Source organism: Octodon degus, unplaced genomic scaffold (genome assembly GCF_000260255.1).
Source record: "Octodon degus isolate 3935 unplaced genomic scaffold, OctDeg1.0 scaffold00283, whole genome shotgun sequence".
Taxonomy (NCBI): domain Eukaryota; kingdom Metazoa; phylum Chordata; class Mammalia; order Rodentia; family Octodontidae; genus Octodon; species Octodon degus.
In genome coordinates, this window is record NW_004524859.1 from 1,729,801 (window position 1) to 1,739,520 (window position 9,720).

General features: G+C 37.7%; 1 protein-coding gene across 1 annotated transcript; it reads left to right on the forward strand.

The window, feature by feature from the left end:
- Positions 1–1,520: 1,520 nt before the first annotated feature.
- On the forward strand, positions 1,521–2,459 carry LOC101575300 (olfactory receptor 5W2-like). Its single transcript, XM_004646938.3, has one exon. The coding sequence runs from the start codon at positions 1,524–1,526 to the stop codon at positions 2,457–2,459; it is 936 nt and encodes a 311-aa protein (XP_004646995.1). The 5' UTR covers positions 1,521–1,523.
- Positions 2,460–9,720: the final 7,261 nt, after the last annotated feature.

Below are 9,720 nucleotides of genomic sequence, written 5' to 3' on the forward strand. Positions count from 1 at the left end.
CTTAAAACTGTGGAGTTACAATTGAAAGTGATTTTGGTCATTTAAAATAATGAGTAATTTTATACCTACTTACCCAATTTACCACGTTCTGCAAGGTAAGAGTCAATGACATTTTCTTGTTAGACTTACAAGAAATTGGCTGCCTTCATTTGTCATTTGGAAAATGACTATAAAAGTTTTATTTGTATTTAATCAAGATTTAAATAAGATTTTAATGAAGGTTGTCAGTAAGTAATCATTTCCTTTTAAAAATCTTTGTGCAACATCGAGTGTGCTGACACATGCCTGTAACATAGCGTGCAGGAGGCTGAGGCAGGAGGATTGTTGTGAGTTGTAGACCAACCTGGGCTAAAAATGAGCTCAAGGCCAGCCTGAACTGCATGGTGAGACCTTGTCTCAAAAAGACAAAAAAAACTTTGTGCAAGAGATGATACATGTGAATATGACTCTTGTTTCATTGTAAGGAAAATAAGAGATAACATTATATGTATACCAAGGTATGTAAATTCAAGTCTGTAGAGCCTGCATGCTATAATTGTTAATCTAGATGTCCACCCTTATTTAATGTATCAATAAACATACACACACACACACACACACACACACACACACACACACCATGCCACTAACACAGAAATTCAACATCCAAAACTGAAGGTTATAGATCACAGCAAAATACATTGGTCCTCCTTGCTTTACAATTCTAAGGAAAAAGTCTATTCAAAAGCCAAACTTAATATGCAGGTGTTTGTTGTAGTCTGCTTTTTTCAGTTCTTTTCATTCTTCGCCTTTGGCATTTCAAGGGATTTGACTGGAGAACCAGGTGGGTTATACAAAATGGTCTAAAAGCTTTGTTGAAATAATGATGACAAAAATAATTCAGTTAAACAAGTTTCATTTTTCCGTGAAACCTAAGGACTTCAAGCAAAGAAATAAATTTTACATACTAACTTGTATTGAATATAATTGTGATAAAAACTAGTAAAATTTCTTCAACTTTTTTTTTTTTTTGGTCCCAAGGATCGAACACAAGACCTTGCACTTTCCAGGCAGGTGCTTATGCCTCTGAGCTATCTTCCTGGATAACTTCTCAGTATTGTTATGCACACAATCACATCATGAATGCTAGGAAATGTCTGATCTTTCATATTCTGACCCACACTTCTAACTCTCATGTTTGTCTCATATGATTTTGTATCTGGAACTAGCTTACATATATTCAAATCCAATACCTGGGAGTATATGATAAAGACAAAACCAGGGACTCTATATCTCAGAAATTATAAGCAAATTGAGAGCCAAGCTTTATCAGCCCTCACTTACAGATCTTATTTTTGTTTTTCACCTGGTGCATCTTGATTGACACTTATTTCTGCCATTTCTGGGAATGAAAAAGGAAATTTACAGAAAGAATATCTGCTCTGCTTCACAGTCAGTGCTTCACAGAACTTTGGATATCTCAAAATGAAATCCTAACTTATCTCTCTCAATTCTCCTACAGTTTAGAGTAAGAACAAAGGAGAATGGACAATGGAAACTGCTCTTCGCTCACTGGATTCTTCCTGTTAGGAATAACCAATAATCCTGAAATGAGAATAATCCTATTTGGCATATTTTTAACTGTGTATCTCATTAGTCTCTCAGCCAATCTTGGTATGATCACTTTAATCAGAGTGGATTCCCAGCTTCACACACCCATGTACTATTTTCTCAGCCACCTGTCCTTCTCTGACCTCTCCTACTCTACCGCCATTGGCCCCAAGATGCTGGTGGACCTCCTCACAAGTGACACATCAATTCCCTTCTTTGGCTGTGCCCTGCAGTTTTTCATCTTCTGCATGTTCATAGACGTTGAGTGCCTCCTGCTGGCCATGATGGCCTTTGATCGGTACAAGGCCATCAGCAACCCCTTGCTGTACGCAGTGGACATGTCCAGCAGGCTGTGCTCTGTGGTCGTGACCAGTATATACGTGTTTGGAGTAGTAGATGGTTTCATACACACCTCACTGGCATTTCGCTTGTGTTTCTGCGGTTCTCATGTGATCAACCATTTCTTCTGCGATTTACCTCCACTTCTTCTTCTATCCTGTTCTGATGTAGAAATCAATGAGCTGGTGCTGTTCACCATTTTTGGATTTGTTGAGCTGGGCACTATCTCAGGAGTTCTGGTCTCCTACTGCTACATCGTCTTGTCGGTCTTAAAGATCCGCTCTGCCGAGGGCAGGTTCAAAGCCTTCTCCACCTGTGCTTCCCACCTAACTGCAGTAGCCATTTTCCAGGGAACGATGCTCTTCATGTACTTCCGCCCCAGTTCTACCTACTCCCTAGACAAAGACAAGACAACCTCGCTGTTTTACACTCTGGTGATTCCCATGCTCAACCCTCTGATCTACAGCCTGAGGAACAAGGATGTGAAAGAAGCCATGAAAAAACTGAGTAATAAAATTTTCTATAGATAAACAAGAGTATACTACAAGTAAGTACATATTTGTATACCCACAACATATATGACCTCAAGGTGATTTGTTTATATGTCTATAATGTTTTCTTGGTTTAGATACTTTGACTCAGCATAACAAATATTTTACTATCTCCTGCATACAATTTTTTTGTATTTCCTCAAACATTTCATACGTCATTAAGTCTTTCAAAATTACAGTAATCTTTATCTTATAAGTATATATTTTGGTCTTCTAAATATGTGCTGCTTCTGTCATGTCAATTATTGCTACAATCTCTTTAAAGTAAATATTTGTAAAAATTTGCATATCTTCTTTGAGAAATATATATTTGAATATTCTTTACACTTTTTATGTATTTAGCACAGGGCCTACTGAGTCTCACTACACAGATCAAACTCCTAGTGAGCCTCCTGCTTTCAGCTTCCCAAGCACTGGATTACAAATGTGTGTCACCACACTTAGTCTCAATCATCCTCTCAGAGCACCCCAGGGGCAGGGGCAGCACAGCATGTTGGGGATTGAACTCCAGTCTCTGTGTCTGCATATCAGGTGCTGTAATCTGCTGAACTATCAGGCTGGCCCTATACACTTTTATATATGCTAACTGTTTTGAGGAAAATATAAGTTATATTAAGGAGTAAGTAAGATGAGGTGTCTTATAATGTGATTTATTTTATATGAAAAATAGCTGAGTTCATACCCAAGACTCGTACAAAGTGATCATTCTATTACCAGTCTTACTTTGATGTGCTCATTCATTGTGTTCCTGTGCAGCTCTGGAAATGAATGAACTGGTGCTAGATACAACAGTATGAAGGAATCTCACATAAAATTATTAAAATAATTCAGACATACAAACAAAATGATACTGGCTAAATTACTTCATAAATATTACATATAATCTCTGGAGTATTGATTCTGTTCTTTTGGCTTGGATTTTGACAGCAGGAATGTCTTCATTTCTTGAATTCCATTTACCATTCCTTTGGTAAAGTGTCCAAATGCTTTAATTTTTTCTAAAAGCAAACACCATTCACTATTAGATTGTATGCATCTGAAATATTTCCTTATTAATTAAACTTAATAGTTATTGCACATATTTAATGCCTGAAAAATTAATAAAGCACAAAAATCTCATAGACTATTTCATTTTATAGATTGAATGAAAAATTTATGTTAACCAAAACATAATGTCTTGCCTGTGTGACAGATGTTTGCCTCGACAGCCATTTTTCTTCTTGTTTTAAGTAATGGAGTGATCTGGTTTTCCTTCATGGTAAGACCACACATGAACTTATTTTACAATGGCCTGTGACTCAGGACCAGACTGCCACCTTCTGTTGGAGAGACTTTTAAGTGGACAGGTGCCTATGACTATTATGCTTAGGGATGCCAGTGGCACCAAAGAATTGTCTACATTCAGATGTTTTGGTACCTTCTTTAGTGAGTTCTCTCTTGTGCCTTAAAATCCACCTTGAATCTTTTCACTCTGTGATTTTGAAAAGCTATTCTGAGTAAAAGCACAAATCTCCTTGGGGCTGAATTTTGACTGACAATTTTTTCAGCAACATATGCCAAGCCATGCTCTGGAGTCTGGGAATAGCTGCACACAGCCAAGAGAGGTAGCCATGTTTATGAAGTTAATGTTTGATCCTGGCTAGAAAGTGTGGTGTGAGGAAAGGAGGTATTCCTGGAGACAGATGGGGAAGCCCATGAGGGATGGAAACAATGGGTTTAGGAAGAAAATGCCCAAGGAAGTGCCTATCTCCTCCAAATGTGCCCTAGAGAATTAATAAAGCTCTTGGGTAACAGAAAATACTACTTTCTTGCACTTGCCTGGTGGAAAATTGTGTGCAATTACTTAGTTCTGAAATGTGCTTCCTAACAATTCCCAGAGGAGTAATTTTGTATTTTGGCAGTGGAAACATTGCACAAAACAGCAGTAATAATGAAACATCAAAACTACTCAAATGGTCAGTACAAATCATTACTTCATGAATTAAAAATAAATTAATGTCTTAGGATCCCATTTCATGTGAATTCTATGTGTACAAACAGAAGGGGAAGGATTTATGACAGCAAATGAGGCAAACCAAAATAATGACAGCACCCATGGTGGCTTCGTCCGTGGAGGGCCCCATACACAACACTACCCAGAGTACTACAAGACACAAGCTCACACCCTTCTAGTGTCCTCTCACTGTTTTATACACTTTCATTAATAGGATTTGTGGCCACTAATTACTGACATAAACTCTTGTGATGTGCAGACACTGTTCATAATTATTTTGTATTGTCATCAACAGAAGCAATTCATTCTTCACAGAGTAATTTTGGTTTTCTTCTAGACACCACCTAAAGTAACAATTGATGTGCATTTTGTGACTGTGTGACAAAATCAATGGTTTAAGTTTGTCGACTTCTCCTTCACTATGGAGAAGTTGTGACTTTACAGAATTTAGCACACCTGCACTTACACATATGTATAAACTCACACCACATGAGTCCTCCTACTCATCATAACTTGTTTGAGATCCACACATGCTATTCACGCATGTGTTTCTGGGAGTTATTTCTTTTTATTGTGAGTGTATACTGATACATCGATAGCTACACTTTGCACAATCACTCCCTGTGGGGGTCCAGCCCTCACAGAGGGGATCAGGGTACAGGGAGTTCAGAATGAAAAGCAAAAAGAAATCCCAGATCAGACAGTCTGGACAGCAATCCATGAATTAAATTTATCTTGCTTCAGGCTTATATACAGAAAGTCTTCATCCCATGCCCAACATTCATCCCAACTAGAAACTTTCTAGTTTCTCTGGGGACAGAAAGGTGGCATGGTCTAGATGATCAACAAAAGACCACATCAAGGAAATCTGAGTCTACCATTGGGCCATTGTCCAAACTACAGAATAGGGAAGCTGAGCACCTTGACACATTTTGCTTTTCAACAGACTATCTCCTCAACAGGTCAAGTATTTTCATCTGGGCTCCAACATCTCCCTGTCTTTTACTTTTTAATTGTTTGTGGAAGGCAATGCAGGCCCATCCAGTGATTCCTGGCTTGACAAAACTGCAAGCATGGCCACAAGTAACTTTGGGGATGTAACTGCCATGCCCTGTGCATCTGCGTGGCTTCATGTGTCAGGCTCTTTACTTGTCCTCAAGTGGGAGCTCTGCTTGTCCGGTGTTTCTCACCATTTGGCAGTGTCTCTTTAGATGAATCATAGGGGGAATCAGATGTTCCAGGGCTTCCATGCATGCTGGGCTCACAATGAGGCTTAATCAATCTCCCCAGCATCTGAGGAGGGATGTGGCCCCTATGGGGAGGCACAAGCATATCCCCTTCCTCTGGTTAGCAGGGGAGCAGAGGCCCACCACTCTCTATAAGGGTATCCTTCCATCAGATCAGAACAAGAGGATCAATGGTGTGGGCCCAATTTCTCTGTGCTGAGGAAGAAGCCTGATCATCAAAATTGGAAAAAATATAAATATAAAGTGCATGGTGTAATATGGCATGAGGAATATAGTAAGCTATCTCTCTCTGCCTTAATATAAAAATTTGTTGTTTTAGTGTGGAGTGAGCATTCAATGATTGTTTGGCCTGTGGAGTTATGTAGGCCAGCCAACAACATCCACTATGGAGACTGCAGATCTAATACAGTGACCTGAAAACTCAAAAACAACAATATATGTGGTTTCAGTGTCAGCAACAAAAGTTTTTTTCTTGGGATAACCAGGGGCTCTGATAAAGATATTTCAATTGGGCTGGGTACCCCAAGCCTCATTGCTTTTCTTTAGTGGCAATAACAAGCAGGTCAAGTATACATGGATCTTGTAGTGACTCCTGCAAGGGCAGGGAATTGGATGACTTACTGCTCTCTGGCGGACAAGGCAGTCACATTTCCAGTGATCCTTGAGTTTGCAGATGGAACTAGGTCCCAGTGATAGCTGTAGGTTGGGGCAAGCTTGTTTCCAGTGTCCTTCTTCACTGCACTTGAATCACGGTCCTTGAAGGACCCAAGTGGCAGCATCATTGAGGCTCAGCACTACCTGGAGAAAGTCCTGTTTTGATGGTTGTCTCTATTATTGAAGACACAGAAAGCCAGATTAAGTAAGTCTTCCTGATGGGTTTGAGAAACAGGATCTGTCTTTAAGCTTGGAATGAATGTCATGAGCAGATAAGGATATAAAATAGAAATTAGGAACAATTTTTTCTATAGGAAAATCTGGGTTTGTATTAGTATACTTAGTTGGGAGCAATACACTTAATTATTAAAATTTTATCTGAGTATTAAGCACCTTGAAATATAAAGTGCAACCAAAGAAGTGTTGTCATTTTACCAACTATGGATATCCTAGTAGTAAATTCACTGTAGAATGTTAATAAACAACAGTTACATAATTTTACAGAGATCATTTGATATCAATAATCATAGAGAGTAGTGAGGCATAACAGTCATAATGAAGTTTCCATTTTATTTAAACATCTCTAAATATACACTGCATACATATCACATAAGTTTTGTTAGAAATTATCATTCATTTGACTGATGACCTCATGTTGACTTGACATGAACCTCTTTTTTTTTTCTTTTCTTTTTTTTTTGTGGTACCAGGGATTGAACTTATGTCCCTGTGCAACATGAACCTCATGTTGCAAGTATCTGGAGCAGAAGAGAATGGCATATGTTTAAATCTGAGAAAAATTTTGTACTGTAGAATACTGTACATCTGGAAGGTATGAATACATTTAATACATCAAGAGGATTTTTTATGGAAAACCCTCTTTTTATTCTGAAAAACTTTATCTTGTAATCAATGACCAATTTATTGGGGGTGTCTTCTAAGAGTCTATTGAGATTATTGGGAGATCCTCATTAATGAAGAAAAGGCTGGACACACCCCTTATCCATTAATTGTGCCCTCAAACCTTTTGAACTGTATACATCAATTTTGTCATCACTTTGACTATCTGGTAATTTAGGAAAAAACATGCTTTTAAGTCTATACCTCAAATTATATTTAGAACGAATCCTCAAAAAAGAAAAAAGAGAAACAGCCATTCGTTGAAAGACACACAAACATATAAACAAATACACAGAACACACAAACATCCTTTAAAATCAAGAGTGCACTCAGAACTTTGGCCAAGTTAAATTATAGTAACTCTATTTATACAATTTTTTAGAAATTATAAATAGGCTAGTCAGGTTTTCTTATTTGTCAGTTGTCAGTTATCTTTTCTTAGAAAAGTTCAGAAGAAACAAAATGTTTATCTATAATTGAATATATATATTTTATATATATATACATATATATTACTAATAATATTTAACTCAATTATTTTAACATCTTTATCACCTACTTGCACCTTAGATTTTCATTTGGTCAGTTCTTTGAATAGGCCCAGGCAGGATCTAGCCTCATCGTTGTTATCTTCAGATTTGTTTTCATGTTACAGCCTGATAGTAGACTTTGGTACCCAAATAGGTTGTTCAGCATTCTCTGGAAAAACACAAGCATACATTCTGCCCCAGGTTAGTAGTGAGTGAGTCCCTTCCATTGTCCACTATGGAGATCTCACTGAAGCAACTTTTCCATCCTTTTTTCTTACCTGGTTTGTCTTTCTGTTGCTGTATTTTTATCTTTTGTAAAAGTTAAAAGTTTAATAGTATACACTGATAAGTGAAGATGGAGGGATTGACTCCTCCTTTTGAGCCTACTACTGGGCCATTTGTTATTTAAATGGGATGTCAAAATCAAGTGACTCTTTAAACCTCACTGATTTTAGATACTCCAAACCTTTATATTTATCTGTAGAATATCAAGGATTTTTATATCAACTTTAATTTAGGCCTGCAAGACAATCAATCAAACTTATTAGGAACTAAAAGGTGAATGGCACGGCACATTTGTTCTACCCTTCTTGTTCTATTCAGGACTTGATTTTTAAACAGTACTCCACTCTAAGTCCTTTATGGTGGTCTTAGAAAGTAATGTAGTTACAGGAAGTGAGAAAACAACAAACATTTTACATACATCTATAAACATCTGTAGTTTTTGAGACTTTATCTGACCCATTTTTAGCTCCATCAAACTTTTTTTCATTTTACCTTTTGTATGTTTAACACATCCCTTGACCTTGAAGATCAGAAGGAACTTTTGTGTAGAGGAAATAAGAAAATTTTTACAAAGTTCTAAAAGACAGTTTGAACATTACCCATAAGTAAATAGCCTAGTCAGTTATTTCCTGCTGACATAGGGCCAGGCAACATAATATGAGCTCTAATATGCTTAATAAAGAGTGGCCAACTTTTATTTATGATAAGCTGGTGCAATCTAGAAAACAATTGCATTTAATGAATCAGAGCCATCCTGCATTGACATCATAATGGCAGCTAACTGTCTCTTGAGTGGAGCTAAAAGGAATTTGTTTTTATCTTTACCTCCTTTTTTAACTTCTATATTTTTTATAATCCTTTTAAATATGGCCCAATTTACCACAATAGAAACAAAGTGTACAGCATAAAATTTCCCAAGCATGAGAAATTAATCCATGTTGATTTGTTAATACTTGTATTCATCCAATTACATAGGTTGATTGCATCATTATGTGGGTGTTGTTTTAGGGCAACAGGAAAAACTCCTAATGTAAGTTAGCCTCTGGGTCCCTGTTTCCTTTCCTGCAGTAAAGCCTGAGACATTGTCATTTGCCCTCATATGGAGGAGCAGAGGGCTTAGGTCGGGGAGGAGTCAGAGGCTGAAATTTAGCAAGAACTGAAGTGGGAGTTGAAACCTGCAGTCACTCCACATGGTGGGACAGCTCCTGAATATCATTTGTCTCCTTTTCTAACTTATCCTCTTGGGCATCTGAAAGATCCTCGGAATCAGAGAAGACAAAGGACTGAAAACGTTGTCTTTAGTTTTGGATTTCTGATTTAGACTCATCTTACAAAAGAGACAAATTAAGACAAGTTGTTCTGCAGTTGCATTTGGCAACATTGTTATCAATTAAAGCCTTTACATGCTTAGCTTTCTAAGTCTGAGGATTTGGGGGCAGCCCTTTCGAAGGCTTAGTCACCAAACCTTCTGTGTCAGAACTGATTGCTCTTTGTTGCAGACAAGATTCCTAGAGTCAGACTGCAGGGGCTTCAGAGCCAAGGACATGCTTAAAGAAAGATCACATGCATGACAGGATAGCCTCTCCTTGCTAATGTGCTCAACATGGAGCTCTCATAACCTGTTTCTAAAA

What these genes read in the sequence shown, in the direction of transcription:
- LOC101575300 (XM_004646938.3), top strand. Translation starts at nt 1,524, where the DNA reads ATGGACAATGGAAACTGCTCTTCGCTCACTGGATTCTTCCTGTTAGGA.